This window comes from Phodopus roborovskii, unplaced genomic scaffold (assembly GCF_943737965.1).
Source record: "Phodopus roborovskii unplaced genomic scaffold, PHOROB, whole genome shotgun sequence".
Lineage (NCBI taxonomy): Eukaryota > Metazoa > Chordata > Mammalia > Rodentia > Cricetidae > Phodopus > Phodopus roborovskii.
In genome coordinates this window covers 12428260-12451826 of record NW_026125059.1, presented here as the reverse complement: position 1 = coordinate 12451826, position 23567 = coordinate 12428260, and the positions used below count along the sequence as shown (strand labels likewise).

General features: G+C 51.4%; 1 protein-coding gene across 3 annotated transcripts in view; it reads right to left on the bottom strand.

Annotated features, from left to right (window-relative positions):
• The window catches only part of Sulf2 (sulfatase 2), an 83081-nt gene that overhangs the window by 10741 nt on the left and 48773 nt on the right, over positions 1-23567 (bottom strand). For all 3 annotated transcript variants that reach the window (XM_051186129.1, XM_051186139.1, XM_051186120.1), the window contains exons 4-8: positions 9195-9346; positions 7958-8127; positions 3742-3892; positions 1880-2055; positions 632-760 (exon numbers count right to left, since the gene is read on the bottom strand). In XM_051186129.1, coding sequence (XP_051042086.1) covers positions 632-760; positions 1880-2055; positions 3742-3892; positions 7958-8127; positions 9195-9346 — 778 coding nt within the window. The remainder of the gene's footprint in view (positions 1-631; positions 761-1879; positions 2056-3741; positions 3893-7957; positions 8128-9194; positions 9347-23567) is intronic.

Genomic DNA, 23567 nt, shown 5'->3' with positions numbered 1-23567 from the left:
AGCCTCAGGGCTGGGCCCTCTGCAAGGAAAGCCTAGGAAAGGCTCAGGGCAAGGCCAAGAATGACATGGAGCATGGAGAGCAGTTGGCCAAGCGGGCAGTTTCAGTATTGACCACCAGGGGCCGCTCCTGCCTTTCCGGCTCATCTCAACCCACCTTCCCTCCCACTTTTTAAAATTTTTACTTTTTTTGATTCACTGCTGCTCCCTTCTGCTGCCCAGGACACCTGGACAGTGTTCCTGTCAGTCACACCATCCACCACTAGGGCCATAAAAGCCATAGTCATTGTCACGAAGAGTCTGCATTCTTGGCTATCACCTTACCTTTCTAGGACTCAGATAATGTGGGGGGGCCGTGGGAGTGAGCATGCTGGAACCCTCTGGCACCCAGCACAGTCTCCATGCCCCTGGGATTACACAGTTGCTACTGTTACCTCAGGCTCTCCACTATTTTAACTTTGGAAGGGTCCTCAGTCCCAGATGGGAGGCTAGAATCTCAGAGAGGATTGGCCCTTCGTTATCTCATGGGCTAGCGTGGGGTACCTAGGTCCTTAGTTCCTGATGCTAGTGGCCTTCCCAGTTCCCCACGGTTGGGTTGAGTTCACATTGGCCAAGGAACCCCAGTCCTTCTCACCGGTTCATCGGCCGTTCTGAGTCCAGTAGCTTGAGGATGGACTTCCCATCCATGTCAGCCGGGATGTCCAGTCCGGCAATATCCAGTATGGTGGGGGCCAGGTCAATGTTGAGGACGATGTGAGGGTTCCTGGGGGACAGGGGAGTGGATGATGGCTTAGCTTGGGACAGAGGCAGCTGGAGAAGAGGGAGGAAGGTGTGCAGACTGAGGAAGCTCCCATCCTGCCACTCCAAACCTTATGGAAGCCAGTTTCAGCTGGATTAACCCTTGTTCACCAAGGTGCTAAGCTGACGAAGTTACCTGCCCTAAGTAACCCCCTGTGCCTCCAGGCCAGATGCCTGCAGGCATTTGTGGATTCTTGCTGGCTGGGCATCCGTGTCTGGTCCCTAAGCCCTTGCCCTTGCCCCAGGATGATCTTCCACAGACAGCCGAGTGCCGCTGATCTTCCCTTTTAGCTCTTCCCAAGGGGACCCGGCTCCCGGGACTGCATTGTAGTGACTGCTGGGCCATCCACTCAGTGGCCGTCACGTGAGAATGGCCCAGCCATGGCTGGCTATTGAGGTGATGGGGAGATGGGTTGACACTCCAGTGGTTATGAGGACTTACTGGAGTTTTCTTTCTGGTTTGAAGGAGTGCTGTGCAAGCTCCAGTCCCCTGCATTTATCTGGCTGAGCCTTGATGTCCCCCCCACCCCCAATACCTCAGCTGCTGCAGGGACAAGGCCACCAAGATTACCAACCCTTCTTTCGCCTCTGCCTCCTGCTAGCGTTATGCTGCAGGTGGGCTACCTCAAAGGTTAGGCTAAATAGAGCAGCTGAGGTCTGTGGCCCACGTGGCCTTTGAGGAAAGATGGAAGGCTTGCTCTGCGACGCCACTAGGAACAGGCTCAGCGGATGTCACCTGATAATGGCTCCCTGCTCAAGTCACCCCCACCAGCCACCAGCCCAGTGACTGCCGAGCTGGGGCAGAGATCACAGTGTCTTTCCATGCACCAGGAATACTAGACTCTGGCATTCCCCGGCACAGAAGCCCACCTTGCTGCTTTCCCTAGGAGTGCCTAGCTCCTGGCTTCTGCCTCAGAAGAAGGCTGTAAGACTCCTTGGGTAACACAGTGACTGGGTCAACTGTTCTGGAATTGTGCCCCAAGGAGGTGTGGCTTGCACTTGGGCTGAGCTTCAGAGCCAAGCAGAATCCAAGGTCTCCTTGTGAGCCTGGGACCTGGGATCTGGATAGAGGTGACATACTTACAGAGATCCAGCCTCCACGTTGGGGCCCCTCACATAGAAGGGGACCCTGATGTCAAACTCATAGGGCATGGACTTGCCCTTCACCAGGCCAAACTGGCCAATGTGGTAGCCATGGTCGGCAGTGTACACGATGTAAGTGTTATCCAGCTCGCCAGTCTCCACTAACATGTCGTAAATCTGCAACAGAAGCTAGAGGTGAGGAGTCTGGCCTAGACCAAGGGGCAAGGGCTCCTATTTGTCCTCTATGCCTTGGGGCAAATCCACTTCTCTGCAAGGCCCCTGGGACCGTATGAGCTCACTCCCTCCTCAGCTGTCCCTCACACTCATCACTGTCCCCTCTTCTGTCCACAGACCTCACGTTACAGCCGACTCCCTCAGAGTGGGAGTCTTGCTGCGGGGACACTTGTTATTTTGATCCCTGGTAGCTGGGTCCCACTTATACTGACCCTCAATAAATGACATGAGATAAATGAACCAGTGATTGAATGAATGAAGGTAGATGTGCCCAGGGCAGGAGTTTGTGACCTGGAACAGAACTTTCTGTGATGGTGGCCATGTACGGAGGGTTTGTACTGCCCAGTGTGGCTGTGGGGCACATGAACTATAAATTTTATGGTATTTCAATTAATTTAAATTTAGATAGCTATGGATCCCCAGTGAAAACACTGTTAGCGCACACAATGGAGTATGATTCCTCAATACAAGAAATGGTGCACGAGTGTGTGTGTGTGTGCACGTGTGTGTGTGTGTTTGTCTGTCTGTCTGTGCGTGCATGTGTGTAAGTCAAAGGAGAACTTTTGGGAGTCAGACCTATCCTGTGGGGGTCCTGGGGATTCTGACATATGCTTCACTATGGGTGAGCCTTCAGGACAAAAAGCCAGTCCCCAAAGGCTATGGACAGATATATTTGTTTTCAAGACAGAGTTCTGTGTAACTCTGGTTGTCCTGGAACTCACTCTGTAGACCAGGCTGGCCTCGAACTCAGATCTGCCAACCTTTGTCTCCCAGGGTGTGTGCCACCACCACCATGCATAGAAGGCCGTATTTTGTATGACCATTTGCATGACATGTCCAGAGTAACAAGGACTTAGCAGCTGCTGAGGCTGTGGGTGATGGCTCAGTGAAGGGTGTGTTCCCTGGGGGATGATGGAAATGTTCAAAATTGACAGTGGTAATGGTTCCACAACTGAGTAAATGGAAATCTGTGAGGGCTGTGGACATGGCTTAGTTGGATAGAGCGCTTGCCCAGCATGCATACGGTCCTGAGTTCAATCCCCAGCATAAAGCAGGTGGCACACATCCATAATCCCAGCACTAGGGAGGCGGAGGCAGGGGTCTGAGGTCACCCTGTTACTCAGTGAGTGCCGGGCCATTCCGGGCTACATGAGACTGTCTTAAAAACAAAGCAAACTAAACATCCAATGCCCCGTGCACTTCAAATGGGTGAACTGCAGATGTATGAGTTACAGCTCAGTAAAGCTACTGAAAGTGTCTTAAAGTATCTTTTAGTCTTTTTAAAAAGAAATCGAAGTGGGATAGTAGCTTTTGTTTGTAAATCCAGAGCTCAGGAGGCTTCCTGTGGGGTGCTTGTTGAGTTCTAGGCCGGCCTGGCTATACAGAATGAGATGCTATTTTTTTTTTTTTTTTTTTTTTTTTTTTTTTTTTAAGGAAAGCAGCAGGCTGCAGTGGCTCCATCGAGTAGCACAGACTCATGGGAAAGTTTCAGGAGGCAGAGGTCTCCCTCTGGATTGCTCCAAGCCCCGTTTCCCAGGTCTACATAGCGTTTGGTCCTCTGATTTAGGTTCTTGGGTTAGGGCAGAGGCCTGTTAGAGGGGTGGGGATGGGGGCGAGGGGCGGGCCTACCGTCTCCATGGAGTCATCCACAGACATGAGTGTCTGCAGGCGTTTGCGCTGCAGCATGTTGGTGAACTCCATGTGGATGGGTTTCATGGGTCCTGTGTAGCGCATGATCCAATGCTTGTCTGGGTTAGGTGCGTAGTTGTAGCTCGGCGTGCTGGTGGCAAACACAGGCAGTCAAGAAAGGTGCCTCAGAGCAGGGGCGACCCTGCGCCAGGTGGGGCCAGGGGGTACAGGCACCCGAGGGCTCCACTAAACACCATCTGGGAACCCCTCCTGACACAAGGTGTAAACGGAAGGGAGACAACCTTTAGGGAGTGGCAGAGTGGTCAATGTGCAGAGTCTCCGAGTGCAGAAAGCCAGTCAGTTACCTCTCAGCTTGGCACGAGCCCGTCTTTAAGAACTTTCTGGAATTCATTCATCAACCCTTTAAAAGCGGCTTGAGTTCAAAGCCTTCTCAGGCCCAGAACCTGATGCTAAGTTCCCACTCCTGCAATGCACATGGAGTTTATTTCTAAGACCCGGGGGACACAGAAGGCTACCACGCTGGTGAAGGGAAGGCCGTAGACATGTGAGCCCCTTGCATTAGACCTTGCTTTGAGAAAGGAGAAAGAAATAGTTGAAGAAATCAACTGAGGATGTGGCCTGTAAGTCCACGTATAGGACATGAGACACATCATACTTTTGATTCCTTGTCACAATTATTTTTCCAGTGTGGTTTGAATCTCCCTTTAAACTAAGCCAGGAAGATCATGAGGTCAAGGCTTGCTTGGACACAGTGAGACCCTCTTTGGCAAACAAAAACACAACAAAAGCACAAGCTCTAAAACCAAAAACCAACCCACAGGAAGAGGGCACCACTCTGCTGTCTACTGGGTTTCAAAACATGAGCAACTGGGCCCCCTCAGATCCCACCCCTACCCTAGTAAGCTGAAACTATACATCCGAGAGTTGTCTCTTGCTGGAGACAGGCTTCTCGGAGAGGAGTTGGGGTGGGGGTGGGGCTGTGAGAAGAGGAGGTGCAGGCTTCCTGTCAGAACAGCTAATGCTCTCCCGGACCCGAGCACTGCCCCCGCCGGGGGACCCCAGCACTCATCGGAGGGTCCTGAAGGAGATGGCATCACGGTACCTCATAGCAGTCCAACAGATAGGAAGCTGCTCCTGCGTACTGAGGAGGAAACTAGGGCCTCAAGACCGCCCTGGCTCCTGGCAGCCTCCTGCCGCTAAATCCTTCCCAGCCCACGCGTTCTTTGATTATGAGAAATGCCCGTGTCCCACGAGGCTGGCCCAGGGCGTGACCTCCATGTAGAACATTCTTGGAAACAAACCTCCTCATCTCAGGGAGCCAGAAGGGGCTGCTGGGGCAGTGGCCGAGCCACACTGTCAGCTGAAGTGTGGGGGAGTCACTCCCTGTGACCCAGGCTTAGACTCCAGGATAAAATGGCTGTCCCTTAGGAGTCAGGTTGGCATCCGCCCTGTCTGGGAGCATCTTGCCTAGAGTGATGCAGGTGGTCACTGGGAGCCCAAAAGTGGCTTGCATTAATTACCCTTTCACTTTGGGAGGCTGTATGAGTGAGAAGCCAGAGAGCTGGGTCTTGAGTGGGATCTGCGCCAGGCAGCTGGTCACCTGCCTCAAACATCTGAGGAATATCTGGGTGTCCCTAAAGGACCTTGAGCTGGCTGTCCCTTTCCTTATGCTGATGCGCAAGCAATGACACCCTCATATTGTTTAGTGGGGCCACTTAGCTGTGTGTCTCAGGGCAGCAGACTGACCTGCCTCCCGTCTGGCAGAGACCCCGTCTTTACTTCATAGCTCGCTTCACAGGGAAGGGAGGCTCGGCACCCAGGCTTGCCCTCAGGTGTCACGTGTTGTGCTGAGGGCTGACAGGTGTTGGTGCACATGTCTGTGAGCTTATGTATCTGCATGTCCACCTAGTCATGTATGTATGTGTTTTTGATGTGTATCTGAATATGTTTGCCCATGTTTGTCTCTGTGTGAGTTCTTTTGTGCCTGTTGTGTGTGTCTGCATGCATATGGTGCATGGACTGTGTGCATGTATCTGTATATGTCCATGTATGCATCTGAACATGTATGTGTGCCTGCATGCATGTGCTGTGTGGCCCACATTTGTGTGTGGCATGGTGGGGAGAGTGGGGTCCTGGAGTGGGGTGAGGGTGGGGGGGGGGAGGAGTGAACAGGGTTGGGCACCAGCTCAGTAAAGCTTGTCACAGATCCCAAAGTCTGCCCCAGGAGCAGGGATGAGGCAGGCTCGCTGAGAGGGAAGATGTCCACTTGAAGGCTCTGTGTGCCACCATCCATGCAGAATTATGCCCTCTTGTCACCTCCCCTTGAATATTACAAACACCCTCCTGTAGAGCTGTTTGGGAGTGGCTGTCTTCCAGGGACAAGAGCCTCTGGGAGCCACTGTAGTGGAGTGGGGTCGCTAGGCAAGCGGCTGGGGCTGTTCCCGTTGTCAGATTCTGTCATGTCATTTCAAAGGGACAGTACAGGAGCAGTGACAGACATCACACACCCTGGCTGGCAGGCACGTTTGTACAGAGGCTGTACTGTGCACTTCGGGTGAGGGCAGCCTACTGCCTCCCAAATGCGGTTCATTATCTTCTGTCACCTGTCCCTGCAGACCACACCGTGTCAACCCTCTGAGTGCTTCACACTGTTAGAGAGTCATTAGCACTGAGCTGGGGGAGGGTGGCACATTCTGACTCTAATGAAAATTAAACACCTTGTATATCCAGGCAGAGTCCAAATTGCCCGGTCCTTGCTACCCTAGAATGTCACAGCAAGGGCTGCTGAGTGTCACCGCTGAGCCTGAGGTAGCGTAAGGCAAAGAAAAGCCAGAGAACTTTCTAGAAAGCTGTACTAGCCAGCTGCATGGAGGACCTGCAGGGTGGGCCGTGAGGTGGGAGCACTAGTGGTGGCTGGGTTTGAACCCTGGCGCTTTCATTTTGCAGCTGGGTGACCTCATCTGTAGGATGGGAACACTAAGTGTGTCAGCATGAAAGGTGACCCTGATGACACTTTGCTTGGTCTTCACACCCCGCTGTAGGTTTCTCTGACAGCAGTGATGTGTGTACGTGTAGAAAGTACGGTAGCTTCCATCTTGACCTCTCTTTCCCTTTCTGAATTGCTTTATCGAGAGACAGCAAGAACTAGCCAGCTGGGTCAGGACCTCAGTAAACCAACTCAAGCTTCGAACGGCTAGCTCGCTGGGTCAGGACGTCAGCACAGCAACCCAGGCTCTAGCACAGGGTTATGAGGTGATGAGTGCTCGCTGTTTAGCGGGGTTAAACTCTGGAGTCATTTGACACATAGCAACAGAAAACTGACACACCAGGGTCACCATGAAGACCGAAGGCCTACCACAGGCAGTAGAACTGTGGACACTGTGATGGTAACTGTTAGTTGGCACCTAGGCTGGATTTACAGTTTTTCTCCAGAGAGATTTAACTGAAGTAGGAACCTGCCTGAATGAGGGGGATAGCATCCCACAGGCTGGGGTCCTAGACCGAATAAGAGGGCGAGCCGAGCACCAGCGTCCATCAGTGTACCCTGACCACAGATGCCGCCTGCTCTGCCCACCATGCCCTCCCTGCCGTGATGGACTGGATCCTCAAACTGGGAATGAAAGTAAACTTCCTTCCCCAAGTTCCTTTCGTCAGGTATTTGTCACTGAAGGAAGAGTTCAGGCTCCGTCCGGGAAGACAGGGTTTGAATGTAGTATATATACAGAGGCTCACAAAGGAAGCCTGGGACGTGCAGATCCACTGAGTGTGAGGTTGTGTATGAGGGCTCGGATCCCAGCCCAGAAACCATCCGTGCCGGGCTGAGCCAGGCTGGCTGGCCTGTGCCCTAGAGCTGCACCTGATGAACAGCCGGACTGCTGAGATCTTTGTGTGTCTTATCGACTAAGCTCTCTCTCTGGTTTTCCCACTCTCTGCTCTTGGTTATATTATTATTTGTGTTTTTGGGGAGACAGGGCCTCATGTGGCTCAGCCTAGTCTCAACTGTCTATGTAGCTGAGGCTGGCCTTGCATTCTTGAGCCCCGTTTCTACCCCTCAAACGCTGGCATGACAGCTTCTGGGTTCTCTAACCAGGAGGATTTACAGGGAAGTCACCACTGTCCCGTCGTTGCGGAACCCTGACCCGCCCACTCCCGTGTTAACCACCAGTGACTCTGCCGCGTTGGGGCCGAGACTTACATGTGCTGGGATGCATTAGGGAAGAGGCGTGAGTACTGTGGGGCTGAGTCCTCGGGGCCGTGAGGGGCTGCATGGCTGATGACCATGAGCACGGGCCTGTGTGGGTACATCTTCTTGGATGTGCGGAAGAAGCTCACACTGTCATTGGTGATGAGGTCCGTGAGGTAATCCTGGGGGAGGGAGAGACGGGAGGACGGTGAGGACGGGGGATTTAGACTGAGCGCTTGCTCCCTGTGTGCCATGCACTGTGCTAGGCATCAGGGACGGAGCTGTGAAGGTGCCTTGATCGCTGCCCTCATGGAACAGACAGCAGACAAGCAAGCGCAGTACACAGAATGCTATGACAGCTGGTGTTCACTGTCACCTTAATAGAATCTAGGACCGCCCGGGACAGACCTGGGTATGTCTGTGTGTGTGTGGGGTTACCTCCATTGCTTTCCAGGAGGCGGGAAAACTTGCCCACGGTGCATGGCACCGTTCCCTGGCTGGGACCCTGGACTGCGCAGGCGGAGAGGAGAACAAAGCAGCAGCACGTGGCCATTGCTTTGCCAAGTGTGGTAGTTTAAACAGAACTGGCTCCTATAAGCCAAAAGGAGTGGCGCCGTTAGGAGGTGTGGCTTTGCTGGGGTGCGTATGGCCTTACTGAAGGACGTGTGTCACTGTGGGGTAGGCTTTGACGTTTCATATTTGCTCAAGTCATGCCCCGTGTCTCGGTTCACTTCCTGCTGCCTGAGGATCAAGATGTAGGACTCTGAACACCTTCTCCAGCACCGTGTCTGCCTACATGCCCCCATGTCCTCCCACGACGATAATGGACTGAACCTATGAAACTGGAAGTCACCCCAATTAAACGATTTCCTTTATAAGACTTGCTGTGCTCATGGTGTCTCTTCAGAGCAACAGAAGGAAAGCAAAGATATAAAGCTTGGAAAACAGAGTCGGAGAGAGAAGGGAGCGTGGCAGGAGGGGCTGCAACTACCCCCTCCATGACAGACAGAAAAGATAAAGACAGCACAACTGAATGTTTATGGTCAGCCAAGAGCAGGTCTGTGTTTCTCCTGTAATTGCAGTAGGTGGGCAGGGTACCAGAGAAGGCACAGAGAAGGAAGTGAGTTGTTCATTGTCACAATTGCATGTTGGAGCCAGGACTCCAGAAACTGGGGAGGCTGGGTCTTGAACTGACTCTGGAACTAGAGAGATGTGCACCAACCCCAGGTCTGGGGAACGCGCAGCTTACCGTGGAGTATTCAGAGCCATGCTTCTCCTTCACCCCGTTCCGGCAGAGCGTGTAGTTATAAAATCGGGAGTTTTTAAGCAGTCCGACCCACTCCTTCCAGCCCGGCGGCACGTAGGAGCCGTTGTACTCATTGAGGTATTTTCCAAAGAAAGCTAGAAGGGACCAGAGACCAGAGGTGTGTGAGAGAGCAGCCAGACTTGGCTGTGGCATCACTCAATGATGTGACTAATGTGAGTGTTCCCAGCCACAAACACTCCACTCCACCCCACCCCCAGCCCTTTGGCAAGGGGGCGGGGAGCCAAGGCCTCTTCTCACAGGTATTTGCATATACAAGATAAAATGTACGGTAGGATTAAAGGGGGGGGCAAATCAAGGTATTTTGAAATATGGCTATTGAATTACTAAAATAATTTATAGTAGGCAATATGTCCTTTAAAAATTTAGGGACCAACAGCAGGGGTCTGGAGGAATGTTCAAGGGTTAAGAGTATGCACTGCTCTTCCTGAGACCTGAGTTCAGGTCCCAGCACCCTAGTCAGGTGACTTATTATTGCCTATAACTCTAACCACACACACACACACACACACACACACACACACACACACACACACGCACGCACGCACGCACGCACATGCACACACGTACGTAATTTTTAAGTAAAAATAATAAAAAACATGAAATATATCAAAAGCAAAAACTTGCTGAGGAGTGATAATTTCAAAGCAGTGGTGAGGGAAAATACTAGATTCTGTGATGTCTGCAACAACTGTAGCCAGAACTCAAATACCAGTGACCTCTTCCTTCCTCCCCCTTCGCAACCCCACCTTTTTCTCTCTTTTCACTCAACAAAGTCTAATACTGTGACCCCAGCTATCCTGGAACTACAGAGACGCAGACCAGCTTCAAACTCATGGCAATCCTCCTGCCTCAGCCTCTTGAGGTCTGGGATAGCCACTATGAACCACCACACCCTCCTTAAAATGTCAGAGATTTCTTTCTTTCTCTTCCTCTGTTTTTTTTTTTTTTTTTTTTTTTTTTGTTTGTTTTGTTTTTTTCGTTTTCTGGGACAGGGTTTCTCTGTGGCTTTGGAGCCTGTCCTGGAACTCACTATGTAGACCAGGCTGGCCTTGAATTCACATAGATCCACCTGCCTTTGCATCCCGAGTGCTGGGATCAAAGGCATGCGCCACCAGAATGCCAGAGATTTGTCTGGAAGACAAAATCCTGGATCCTGGTTTGCGGCCTGTGTGCGCGGAGGGAGCAAACAGGCTGTTGGCTGTAGGTTACTGAGAAGTGCTCCCTCTTGTGGTTTCAGTGAGAATGGCTGCCACAGGCTCTTGTGTTTGCATGCTTAGTCCCCCAGATGGTGAACTGTTTGCAAAGATTACAAGGTGTGTCCTTGTTGGGAGGGGAATCCCTGGGAGAGGGCTTTGGGGTTTCAAAGGCCCTCCTCAGTGCTGCTCCCATGAATCAGGGTGTAGCTCCAGCCGCTTCCCCAGCACCGTGCCTGAGCGCAGGCTGCCATGCTGCCACGCTCCCCACCATGATGACAAACGGGCCGACCTCTGAAACTGTCAGTGAGCCCCTAACCAAATGCTTTCTTTTATAAGAGCTGCCGTGGTCTTCGTGTCTCTTCACAGGAAGAGAACAGTGACCAAGACACCCCTTGTTCATGTTCTGGAGTCTGCCTTCCACAGTCCCAGAAAAGTTGACAGCATCCCAAGGGCTGGTGGGGGTGGGGACCAACTGGGGTTCTTACAGATAGCTGGGGTGTGCCAACCGGCCCAACACCGTGGAATCTCTTTGGCGCTATCTGCCAAACTTGAACAGGGGCTCTGATGCAGCAATCTGAAACTTGAGTATTTACCCCACTGAAAAGCATGGACAAGTTCAGGTGTCACCCAGGACACGGTGACAGCAGCACACTCAGCAAGCAGAAACAAGTAAGGGGTTCACTGGGGGAAAGATGTGCCGTGATCCTCTGGAATATATTTATAGAATAGTAAACGACAGGCTTGCGCTGCATTCAAGAGTGTGGGCACATGTTAACAGGTAGACAAGGAAGAAATACATTGTGTAAGACTTTTTGTAAGGCTGGAGAGGCTCAGAGGCACACACTGTTCTTACAGAGAAGCCAAGTTTGGTTCCTTCCATCTATACTGGGCAATAGCCGGTAAACTCAATCTGCAGGGAGGGAGCCCAATGCCCTCTTCTGGCCTCCGCAGGAACTTCACTCCCCTTCCCCCGCCACTTAAAAAATTTAAAATATCCATTCCAGTGATATTTTTTTAAAGATGTAATTTAATTAATTTAATGAAATTCAAAAGCTGGGCAAAAGAAATCCACAGTGCTGGGCGGTGCCGGATGCAGGGAGGGGAGGAGGTTGGAGGGGTCTGGGTTTTTTTTTTTTTTAGCACCACGGCCCCGCTTTACTTCTTACAGAAACAGAGGGCTCACGGGTGGCCTTTGTGGAGTAGCCATCTGGCCACCATGCACTCCTGTGTCACACTTGTCCACTATGATGCCTGCTGTTAGCAAAAGCACACCAATGTGTACTTGATTAGGAGAGATGTGGGCATGCGGGACAGACTGCTTTGCACAGAGGCCACACCCTAGTCCTCTATTTCCAGACAGGGACACAGAGGTCCTGAGTCACTCCACCGTGATCGAGGCCAGCACAGGACCCTGACTGTCTGAGGTAGGTATGTAGGAAGAAGGAGAACTCAGTGCTCTGTGACCAGGGAGTGCCCAGTGAGTGTGGGTGCAACACCCTAGATGAGAGAGGTATGGACAGGAATGCTTACGGGGAGGCAGGAGTAGCTGGGCGCCTGTGCGGGCGGAGGACAGTGTTGCGGCCTCCATGTTGGACCTTTGAGAACAGAGCTGGGATAGCCTGCTGGCTCTGGGGACAGGAGCTGTGACAGAGTGGGGTCCCTGAGGCCTGGTAGGTAACTGGTAGAGAGAACCATCTCCTTGGAGCTCGGCTACTGGATTCCAGGGTCTCTCAGGTACAGGACAAAGGAGACATATATACTGAGGAAGGAGGAGATATGGATGGACAGAACCGGGCCAGTGTGTGTGTGTGTGTGTGTGTGTGTGTGTGACGGGGTGGCTGTGCCGTCTGAGTCCCAGGAGCTTCCGATATTTACCATGAGGTGTGATTAGGCTGTGGGTGCCTCACGACACAGCAAATAAGTGTTCCTGGCTGGGTGACTGGAGTGACTAAGTTCTCAGAGGCAGGCAGATCTGATGGCTCTGAGAGAGCAAGAAGCCAGCCTTTCTCTTCCTACAGATTGTGACAAGGTCACTGCCAGGATGGCCTAGGGCCAAGGCCAGGATGCCCTGCCATGCTCAGTTCCGCAAGTGGACCTTCCGTCCAGGTTGTCCTTGTCCCCCAGATGGTCCTGGCAGCGTACAGAGGGTGATACTGCTCGTGTTATGATGGTGACTCTAGGGGCTGCTAGATGGCTACCCCTCCTCCAATGCCCGGGGCAGTCTCATGACCACAAAGAACCTTCCAGAATAAAATGTCAGTGGTGCTCAAGAGGAGAAACTGACTTTGTTAAAAAACTCTGTCACTGTCTAGCCCTGGAGCGTAACTCTGGTTCTTTGGAACCACACTCTGAGAGCTGAAAAGGCCCTAGGAGATCAGGGCTGCCTCGGGCCAGGTCTGATCAACCTCCTCAGTGTCTCATTGTCCTCACTCCTCATCGGTGACTCCGCCTTCACGCTGCATGCCATGACACGCCTACCTCTTCATTCCCATGGCCCCTCCTGCTTGAGAGTACACACAGCAGGGGGTCCATCTACAGGCTAAACTACCTCCTTGGCAGTTACCCTTGTAGAAAACAGGGACAGAAAAGACATCAGCAAATGGGTGTGGCCATGTCCCAATAAACCTTTATTTGTAAGAACAGATGGAGGGCCATAGATGGCTGACCACTAGCCCAGACAACTGGTGGGTTTGAGCAGATAGGAGCCCAGCCTCTTTCTGTCTTATCCTTGAGAGAGAGAGAGAGAGAGAGCTGTGGGTGGGTGCTGTTTTAAGAGGGAATTTTTGCGCGTGTGCGTGGGGGGAACGTCAGCTGGAGCTTGGAACAAGGCTCGGGAGCCCAAATGCCTTTCTGTACTGCCTTTACCAGACCCAGTTGGCTCCTATCATTGTTACCACTCTTTCTGTACTGGCTCAGAACTTCAACAAGGAAGAAGATAAACTAGGACATCCCCCAGTTCTTTCTGGAATATTGGGGTGTGTGGAGCGATGCTAGGTAGTGAGATCATGCTCCTCTCTTCCAGAGGACACAGGTTTGGTCCCGGGCACCCAAGCTCACAACTGCATGTAATTCCAGTTCCAGGAGATCAGACGCCCTCTTCTGGTCACAGAGGGTAATTGCAGACATGCGGCATACACTCACACAAATACATGTATGTAAATAAAATTTAAAAATATGTTACAATTAAATATAATTAAAGTGGAAAAATATATATGTACAGGGATGGAAAAGTTTCCTTTGAAAGCTAAGGAAGTGTAGAGGGTGAAGAAACAAACAAACAAACAAACAAAACAAGAAGAGCCAGTTACCAATCAAAATCACAGTGACAGCAAACAGAATTGGTGAATTTGAGGTAAGAGCCCCAGGGCATGTAAGGCTTCAGATCCATCCAACAACCTCTATCATATACTTACAGAGCAGGTTGCTCACCTACAGACTGAGCGCTATAATGGTTTGAGTCTAAAATGTGCCCTAAGCCTCATTCGTCCGTTTGAACACTTGATCCCCAGCAGGTGGTGCTGTTTTGGAAGGTTGCATATCCATGGGGACAAGCAGCCTAGTTAGGCAAGTAGACGCTGGGAGAAGGCTTGATTGACAGGGTATCCATTTGTAGGATGGCATGCTAACACTGTGCCAAGCAGGTAGAACTGTAAGGGGAAAACATCTGTGACAGGAGCGAGCTTGGGACATTTAAGGGACCCAAGGAAGACAGAGGGGGAGGGAGGTGGTGATGTTCTAGGAAAAGGGGCTGAATTTTGCTGTCTCCTGGAAGCCACAAAGAGCAGCAAAGTGGGCAGAGCCTCAGAGTCCACACCTGCTGGATGTGGTATTTCATGTGTGGTGTCCTGGGACACGTTTACAGCCATTGCCATGTGTCCCCCCCCCCAAAGAACCTAGGACCACAGCTTGCTCAACCCCACGGTGGCACTGGATTCCTTCTCGGCTGTCCTGGGTCCCTGGCTGGGGATCCCCAAAGATCAAAGGTCTTTGTGATACTGGTGTGGTCCAAATGCTCACAACCATCGGTGCTAGGCCAGGCAAAGCGGGATGAGGGAGCAGTGCTCTTCCCTGTCCTTCCTCTGTCCTCCCTGCCCCTCCTCTGTCCTCCCTGCCCTTCCTCTCTACCAGGAATATCACAGTTCCTATCATCTCCCCTAACCCTTTCTTCTTTCCAGTCCCGGACCCTCATGAAACCCAGAAAGACCTTATTATCCAGGCTTCATGAAGCCCTAGAAATCAGGGTTTCAGTCAGAGGCTTTTAGGGCCAAATTAGATTTCATTCTCATTTGATTAGATTTCCCCAGGGCAGTTTTTAAAATGGTTATTCCAGCACCAGTAGAGGTGGGAAAAGCAGATTAGCGTGGGCCTGGGGCTGGGAGCTGCGGCCAAGAGGGAGAGAGAACCCGCGCACGAGAGCCGGGACAAGCGCCAAGATGAGAAGCAGAGCCCAGATCTTGCCGGAGCTGGAAAACTTGCATTCTCAGGGTGGTAGCGGCTGAGATGGTGCGTGGGGGAGAGGCCTGGGGGCTGGTGCTGGGGCAGGGCAATTCGGCAGCGGATCAAGACTATGGCAGGTCAAAAAAGGCCAGAGACAATGTGCAGGCCTATGCCTGTGCCCAGGAAGCAGGGCTGAACTGACATCCCGAAGCCAGAACACACACCTACAGTGCAGAGGTGATTTGCATGCCCTGTCCTGACTGTGGCTTATAATTCCTGACTCTACAGACGGTGCACAGGCATCAACTGCCATGGTTTATGTACAAATGCCCTCTGCTACACGGTGCAGTGAGTGACTGGGGAGACAAGGCAGATACATGAAACATTCAGGCGGCGCCACTGCTCCTGACCCCCACTGGTAGCAGGAGGAACGTTAGTTGAAGGCAATCCTAAAAGACATCAATGAAGAAAAGGGCAGTGGCAAAAATAATGAACACACATGACACAGGGAACCCAGGGACAGCTTCCAGACTGTGGGGAGCAGTGGGGGCGGTGTGCAAGCACTAACCCTCTTCCCCAAGGAGTGGCATTACCTAGTAAAATCCTAAGAACCCCAAACGGGACAGATGAGATGTCTCAGTGGGGAAAAGCACTTGTCGCCAAGTTGGACAACCTGAGATCAATTTCTGGGAGAGAAGAGATTCCTGCAAGTTGTCCTCTGTCCTCTACACATGCACGTGCGTGCACACGCGCACACATGCACACGCACCCACACACATGCACGTACATCAAGAAAACGAAAAAACTACTTTGAACCACTGCCTTTCAAACCCTCAAGTAAAGGGAACTCACACAGAAATCCTGCAGCACTAAAGGCAGCATGTCCTTGGCAAATGTTTCATTCTTTCTCTACTTCCTGAAATAGGGTCTTGCTATGTAGCCTAGACTGGCTTAGAACCCTTGGTCCTCCTGCCTCAGTCTCTGAAATTCTGGGATTACAGTGTGACTGGACTCTTTCATCCTATGGATACCCCAGCCTCTCTGTCTATAATGGAGTTAATAGTGTTCCCATCCGGGCCTGTTAACAGTGCTTCCTCAGGTCTGGGGGTGGTTCCAGGGCCACTGTGGATAGGAGACACAGCTTTTCCAGACCACGGACCCACACACAGAGACCAAGACATTCAGCCCATCCCCAGGCTCCTTATACAATTCAACACAATGCTACATGGGTAGCTGTTTGGCTCTCTAGCCTGGGCTATACTGACGAGACAATTCTAGGCGTGCCAGCACAGAAACACTTTGTTCCCAGCACGTAAGAGCCTCGGTGAACACACCGAGGTAGGATCTGCTGGGACAGGGTGGGGGCTGGCTGTTGGACTGTTCATGGATAGTATGGCTATTGCTTAAAACTCACACAATACAAGTTCCTAAAGGGCCACCAGTATCTTCATCACGGCAAACATCTGGTCCTCATCCTACCAGTGTCTTGCCTGTTAGTACCTGGTCTAATTGATGCCAGATGTGGGAACCCACATGCCCACTCACCTTCCTCTGTGAGGGATCAGCCCTAAGTCCTTCCCTGCTCTGCCCTGCCCCACCCAGTGCTTACCACTTAGAGCAGGCAGCTGAGCTGGCAAGTGCCTCCCTTCCTGGCTGTCTCGCTCCACTTGTCTGAGTTAAGGGTTGCTGGGGAGCCATTCACCAACTGATGGGAGGCACAAGCCCTTCTGTTATCCCTCCCAGCCCTGAAACAAACTCAAATTGCCTCGTAACAATGCATTTGTGGTCTGGAAGAGCTGTGTCATGCAGCGACCAGGGATCGAGATGAGCTGGCTGGAAGCCTGGGACTGGCGGGCACAGGAGGCGTAGCCGTGGGTGTGAGGGTAATGGGGGAGACACACTACAAACTTAGAGGACACATTTCGTTGTTGTGTATGGTGTGTGGATGTATGTACACATGTATGTGTAGGTGTGTGCATGCATGTGGAGGCCAAGGACTGACATGGAGTTTATTTCCCTAGCTCTCTCCTTATCCATTGAAACTGTTTTTTCCAGTGGACCTAGTTTGGTTCACTGTGTTCACCAACTGGTTAGCCTGGCTGGCTATCATGCTCCCAGGGCTAGGACCACCAGTGTATGTTATCCCACCTCGCTTTATCTGTGGGTGCTGGGGATTTGAACCCGGGTCCTCATGCTCAGATAGCAAGCACTTTCCCTTCTGAGCATCTCCCCCAGCCAGGGCACACTGTGTGTGTGTGTGTGTGTGAGAGAGAGAGAGAGAGAGAGAGAGAGAGAGAGAGAGAGAGAGAGAGAGAGAGAGAGAGAGAGCTCCTGGCAGCTGCTTCCCTTTTACTCTGTGGCACAGGACACACTGTGACAGAATGGGTAAGTGCAAGCCTTCAGAGTGACTGCATCTGTACCTTGGACCTGCCAGCTCCTTGCAGAACACCATGCAGAGGGCCTCACCCCTGTGTTTTGTTTGGCAGCGAGGGCGGAGTACTAAGGGCCACCGCTGTGCAGGAGCCCTGCACCTGTGAAAGGTGAGATGATGCCCCACACAGCCTGCAGTCTGCTGCAGGGCTGGCCGGAGGGCTTGCTCAGCCTGTATCGTACAGACCGTTCCTCCCGCCCTGGCCATCTGGGTAGAGCTGTTGGCAGAGCTGTTTCAAGGACAGCAGCAATTTTGGCACAGGCTTACCCTACACCACCTCCACCCACACCGAACATCGAACAGAGCTGATAAATAACCACTAAGGAGTCGAAGTGTTCTGGAGCGAACCTGCTGAATCACACCACGCACGGCTGACATTTCATTAAATACTCATTTTCTCGTGGCATACACACCCACATTCACACATACTTTCCCCTTTCTTCCCTTCCTTCTATAACCCTGGAAGAGCCACAGCCGCCAACTTTAGTGACTCAGTCATCAAGGTTCCCGTTGCCAGTCAATGTGTCCTCCTATGCCCCAGGGACACATATGTGCCTGAGGCTGGGACACCAGACTCCAATGGTGGCTCAAGCCTTGCGGTCAGAGACCTAAAGACAGAAAAGGGCATTAGGTCCTAAGAAGCCACCAGGACACCATTGTTCAAGAGCTGTACCCAAGTCCCCAGAGTCCTGCCAGTGGCTCTTCTGAGCCAATGTCCAGAATTCACAATGGATGAGCAGGCTGAACAAAAAAGGACAAAGAGAGAGATAAATTTAGGGACTAGGGATCTAGCTCACTGGTAGAGTGCTTGTCTCAAATGCATACAAGACCTTGACAGGGAGGGAGGGAGAGGGGAAGGGAAGGAGAGAGGAAGGGAGAGGGAGGGAGGGAAGGAGGGAGAGGAAGGAGGGTTAAGAGGGAGAAAGAAAGGGAGGGAGGGAAGGAGAGAGGGAGAGGAGAGAGGAGAGAGAGCGAGAGAGAACATATAACACATGCCAACTTTCACCCACCCATCCTCAGACTTTAGCCTCTACCTTGGTCTCCTTTTAGAATCACCCACAGGTAGCCAGAAGGAAGCTTTGAACTCAGGACCCTTGACTCTATTCCATTGACTTATGCTTGGCTCATGGGGTTCAGACTTCTAGCTCTTTACATCCCAAGACTTTTGCATATGCTCCTCCCTCTGCCTTGGGCACTCACCTCCTCTGTCCTCTCATGGACCAGCCCCTTCTCAATGTGACATCTGACCCAAGATGTCCCTGTCTTCCCCTTTCCCTCTGTACTCCCTGGTCACTTCCTCCCACAGTGGTCTCAGACCATCTGCTTTCCTGTTTGTTTCTCACCTCTACCAAGGATTGGGGGGGGGGGTAAAAGGACACAAGCTTGTCTAGACTCTGTGGCCCTAGCTTAGCAACTGCCAAGACTAGGTACATGATGAGCCAGCAGCTGACAAGATGGATCTGACTGAGGTGGCCAGGCCATGTTGCACATCCCCTGGGCAAGGGCAGCTGTTACATGCACTTTCCCGCCAGCCTGTTCCCAGAGCTGCGTCAGTCCCAAAATAACACAGAGACTCTATTAGTTATAAAGCTGTTGGCCAATAGCTAGATATTCTTATTGGCTAGCTTTATCTTAAATATTAACCCATAATCACTAATATATGTATTTCTTCATGGTCTTACCTTACTGAGAACACCATACTCAAGTCCTCTCTTCCCTAAATTTATTGCTATGTCAGCCACATTTGGTCTCAACCTTCTTCTCTGTGCTTCTGGTCCTATACATACAACCCATCTCATGCTCTGTCTTCCCTGAGATAGGGTCCCAATCCCTAAGAATTGGACATTAACCTCTTCCAGGGGCCATCTTGGAGGCCAAGATTTTTGAGTTATAATGGTCACATCAACGCCAGTGTCAAGGATCCCCCCAATCAATTAGTTATTTATTCGAACCCTTAGCTTAGGCCTTTGATCATTTATAGAAATTTGCCAAAATAGGTTTTTTGTTTCTTCCATTTACATTTGATTCATCTTCCATAGCTAATCTGTCATCCAGAGCGGTATGATTTTTTGTTTTACAATAGGCACTGTATTTTCTAATCGTCCTGGGGAAGATTGTCCTCTGAAGTGATTGAGAATGTCTGGACCACCTTTGACATGGAGGCTTCGAGAGCCCCCCCCCCCCAAGGAGTTTCCCGACTGAGGGTTTCCTTGCTTGTCTCTGGCTGATCTTGACCAAACTCACAGGAAAGTACTCGTAACAGGCAGCCACCTGCACATCTTACTCCAAAGGCTTTCTGTGCACTGGACATGGCTCAGTATGTGTCTTTACAACGTGGATGACCTGATTTCAACCTCCAGCAGTGAATTGACATCAGAAAGGTGTCCCCTGGCCTCCACTTACATGCTGTGACATGCACATACGACAGGGACTGGACGCAGGGATTGTGTGTGTGTGTGTGTGTGTGTGTGTGTGTGTGTGTGTGTGTGTGTGTGCGCGCGTGTGGCTGGATCAGTCAGTCCAATGCAGTCTTTGTGTTGTAGTGAGATATTTACTCACCCATTGGGGAGTGGGGACAGGTGCAGATGTGACCTGAGAGAACTAAGTCTGGGGTTGGGGACCCAAGAGCCTCTCTCTTGCTTCCTGGTCAGACACAGATAATATCCAGAGGCATCCTTGGGATGGGAATCTGCTGGCGGTCATCTGTCTCTGTTGTAAGTGATCTCTCCCTGAATAAACATCCATCAGCCTACATGTTTTCCCCGATCCTTATTTATCCACGATAGTGTGTAGAATACCATGAACTTGAGTAGGGCTATTTGGGCTTACTCTACCCCTCTGGAGACACTGTTGAAGTTGTTTGTCACACATGCTCCTAGCATTGGTAGGTAGAGGCTAGGGGACATCAAACACATCCTCCACTACACAAACTGGACCCACACTCAAGAAAGGTGTGGCTCGAGAGTCGGGAGGGTCTGGTCTTCACTCAGAGCATGAATGCCCAGCCAGTCTCAGGCAAGGGCTCTCTGATCAGCCTTGGTGACTGTGTCTATACAATGGGACAGTTGCCAGTGTGACCACAGTCAGCTCATGGGAAGAACACCAAAGAAGTCAGGGTCAGACTTCTGTAAGGAGGGGCTGAAAATGTTTGTCTGAAACTGGATGTGACTGGTCTTGGCCTAGAGACACCTGGGGTAGGCCGCCTGCCCAGAGAGACACACATCTGTTAGCAGAGACTGTGATGTAGGAGTGCAGCCAACGACAATAAACAAGAGTCCCCGGAGAATTGGGAAGGTTGTGGACAAATGAGATAGAACAAGGAAAATCCAGCCTGCCAAAACCACACTGCTCTGTTTCACATGCAAGGACTCGGGGGTGGGGTGGGAGTGGGGGACAGAATGGTGCTGTCACCACACGGCAGAGTCTTGCTCCAGCTCTCACTGCACCAGCATACGTTTTGCTGGTTTTACAGACCCTCTAGCCTGCAGCACACTTATTTCCCTCCAAATGGACTCGTGACACTAAGCAGGTGTTTCAGTGTGGCCTCCCATCTGTCCCCAGCCTGCCACTCAGCACTGTGGTCAGAAGGGCCATACCTGGGAGCTTGCTGGCAGTCCTCAAACTGTCCCCACAGTCCGGCAGCTCTGTCTACAGCACAGGTCCAGGCTGGGACCCTCTTAGCCCTCCTGCCGCCTCCCTCCATCCTACAGTCCCTCCTCCTATCTAGTTCTACCACATTTTGCAAACCCCTTGACACTCTCGAACAAACCAGAGTCTACGCCAGCCCTGCAAACTCCTGTGAGATTGTCCCTTACCTGCTACCAATCTCATCTCCCAGCTCTTCCCTCAGCCAGGTGTGCTCCAGCCTAGCCGTGTCCCCTCCTGCCCTAGGGCCTTTGTCCTGGTGTTTTTCTTGGGAAGACCTTCTCTACCGTAGAAACCTTGGGACGATTCCCCATGTTTGCCAGGAGTTTGCTGGGTTATGCCCGAGTGGCTGCTTCGTCCTGATTTAGTTCCTTGATGGTTCTGTCAGCAATTGACAAATCTTTTTTTGTTCTGTTTTTCATCCTCTGTGACCGATCTGCTCAAGGGGCAGGGCAGCAGGGTTGATGAGAGACCCCCCACAGACACCAGACCGTGGAGGCATGCTGGTGCTTCAAGCCTGCCCTTTGCCTCCATCATGTGAAGTGTGGTTGCTGAATCTAAAGGGACACTGTGGCAGGAGCAGGTCTGAGCAGGGATAGATAAGGAGGCCAGGTGCGACAATGCAGACGAGCTAGTCACCCACTGGACATGAGGCGGGCAAGACACAGGGACAGGGTCCCAGGGGGAAGGAAAGGGGTGCAGGGGGAGTTTGTGGCTTCTAAGCACCCCAGTGGCACGGGTTGGCCTTGGGTTTAGTATTATTCTTCTTAGTTGTCGTAGTTTTGTTTTTTTTCCCAAGATAGTGTTTCTCTGTGTAACAGCCCTGGCTTTCCCAGAACTGGCTTTGTAGACTAGGCTGTCCTGGGACTCACAGAGGCCCACCTGCCTCTGCCTCCCAAGTGGTGGGACTAAAAGCATGTGCCACCAATGCCCGGCGGTTTAATATTAGTCTACCAAGAGTTCTTTTCTGTGAGAGAAGACTTATCACATAGCCCAGGCTGAGTCCAAATTCAAATACTCATCTCTCAGCCTCCCAAATGATTACTAGTGACACTGCAAGCAGGGGAAGGTTTCTTTTCTTCCAAAATAAAAAAAAATTGTGTGTGTGTGTGTGTGTGTGTATAGGTATGCGTATATATGTATGCACATATGAATGTGTGTACATGTATGTATGCTTATGTATGATATGTGTATGTATATATGTATATATGTGAATACGTGTGTGCATATGTATATATGTGTGCATATATGTATGCTTATGTATGATGTATGTATATACATGTGTATGTGTATATATGTGTATATGTATATATGAATATGCGTGCATATATGTATGTGTATATGTGTGCATATATGTATGCTTATGTATGATGTATGTATGTACATACATGTGTATGTGCATATGCATATGAATGTGTGTGCATGTATACATGCTTATGCATATGTATGTGTGTGTATGTATGCATGCTTATGTATATGTATGTGTGTGTGTGTATGTATGTATGTGTGCATGAGTGCAGTGCTTGTGGGGTGGGGGTCAGCCGCTCTGGAGCTGTACTTGCAGGTCTGCCTTGGGTTCTGGGACCTGAGCTCAGGTCCTCCTCTTAACCTCACTGAGTCATCTCTCTAGCTCCAGGAAGTTTCCTCATCTACCATTTGAAGCCAGAGTGCGGGCAGTCTGTGAACTTGGGAGGGAGAATTCATGTTTGCTTATTTTCTTTAACCTCTAGCATGCCTTACAATGCTGAGGAAAGGCTACACACTCCAGTGACAGGACCTGGAATCAGGGGACAGTCACCCCAGGTACCACCCCTGGCACCTGTAGTCGGCAACTTTGACCTGCTGTCACTGGGTTTGGGGGATGGGGCTCCTAGTCTGTGCAACAGAGTTAATCCCACCATGCTGGGGGGAGCTGGGGTCCCTGGGAACAGCTACGAGAGAAGGTGGCCTTTGACAAAGTCCAGGCTGCTGTAACTATTACATTCGACGTGCCACAGGCCTGAAGTCTTCAGGTTTTTGGCAGACAAACCGTCTGGGCTGAGGAGGCATGGATGGAGGCATGTTAAACAAACCCTGAGGGGTTTATTTAACCCTCAGGGGCTGTGACACTATGTCTCAGCCTGGGCCAAGTTCTGAGAACTGGAACCTGCTTTCTTTCACTCAGGGCTGCCGCTCGCAAGGTTACCGTGCAGCTCACTCTGTGTTTGATTGGTGAGCTGCAGAGTGCAGCATAAATCAACTGAAAGCGACTTGGTTACATTCTGGATGGAGTGCTCTGAAACCAGAGATGAGTGGAGGCGAAGGGGGAAATGGGGGATCATTCCAAGGAGCGAGCGGGGGTCAGAGGCTGCAGAAAAGTCTCCTTCCCCCAATTGAGACAGGGTCCCTTGTGGCCCAGTCTGGCCTGGAAATAGCTATATTGGTAAGAATGACCTTGAACCTCTTATCCTCCGCCTCTCTACCTTCTGAATGCTGGGATTATAGGCATGTGCCAGCTTGCTGCCTGGTTTATGTGGTGCTAAGGGCTGAATCCAGAGCCCTCTCACACAGCTCCCGAGGGAACCACATCCTCAGCCCCCCGACCAT